We start from the raw sequence: 962 nt of genomic DNA, 5'->3' as shown, positions 1-962 counted from the left end.
GGAAGGCTGAGGAGGAAGGATCACCGGAGCCCAGCAGGTCGAGGCTGTGGTGGCCGGGAGCAGCCACTGCACTCCAGTCTGGGCGACAGAGTGAGACTCCAACTCAAAAAAAATACATATATATATATCTCCAGCCTGGGCAACAGAGTAAGATCCTGAAAATATATACATACATACATACATATATATATATGTGTATATATACACATATATATGTGTATATATATATATATATACGTATATATATGTGTGTATATATATATACGTATATATATGTGTATATATATATATATCGTGCAAAACAAAAACAAACAAACAAAAAAACTAAAATGTCGCGAGCGGGCTGTTGCAGAGAATCGAGCGCGAGCGCGGTTGGACGGGCACACCAGCCGGCTACGTGTCGTAGCCCGGGACGCGGTGCCCTGCCCGGGACCTCGGCGGGCGCGCACGTGGCTTCCCCTCTGGTGACTTGCACTAAGACTTGTTCGCAGCTGTCTTCCTCCCCTGTTTTCCTCCCTCCTCAGACAAAGACCCCCGACTTCCTCACACCCCCAGCCCAAGGCCACCCTGCTCTGGGGCGGAGTCGGGACTGCCGGGACAGCGGCGCCCCCTGCCGACCGAGGTCGGCCCCTGCAGCTCGCGCATGCGCCGAGGCTGGGCCTCCAGGGTGGCGGTGGGAGCGCATGCGCCGGGGCGGGGGCTCCTGCCGGGAGCCGCGAGAGCGAGCGCGCATGCGCAGCGTGGCGCAGAAGCGCGGGGTCAGCCCGTCTGTACTCACTGGCCAGGGTGGTGACTGTGCTGAGGTTGCTGTCGCCGCCGACGCTGTTTCGTGGGACCCGGGAAAGAAAACGAAGGGTCAGAATGTCTCGAGGCCGAGCACTTCCCACGCTACCCAGAAAGCCCCTTCTCCCGAGAAGTCCCGGGGCTGGGGGCGGGTCCGCCCGTCATTTCCAAGCAAAGAT

The 962-nt window shown here is 57.2% G+C and overlaps 1 protein-coding gene across 1 annotated transcript in view; it reads right to left on the bottom strand.

Moving 5' to 3' along the window:
* The window catches only part of PLB1 (phospholipase B1), a gene marked incomplete at its 3' end in the record, with an annotated part of 88,265 nt that overhangs the window by 34,184 nt on the left and 53,119 nt on the right, over positions 1 to 962 (bottom strand). The window contains exon 21 of the mRNA XM_021707997.1: positions 779 to 822. Within this exon, the coding sequence (XP_021563672.1) occupies positions 779 to 822 (44 nt within the window). The remainder of the gene's footprint in view (positions 1 to 778; positions 823 to 962) is intronic.

Source organism: Carlito syrichta, unplaced genomic scaffold (assembly GCF_000164805.1).
Source record: "Carlito syrichta isolate Samal-C Ts95f unplaced genomic scaffold, Tarsius_syrichta-2.0.1 Scaffold130382, whole genome shotgun sequence".
Taxonomy (NCBI): domain Eukaryota; kingdom Metazoa; phylum Chordata; class Mammalia; order Primates; family Tarsiidae; genus Carlito; species Carlito syrichta.
The sequence above is the reverse complement of the archived record's forward strand: the minus strand, read 5'-3'. Positions and strand labels throughout refer to the sequence as shown.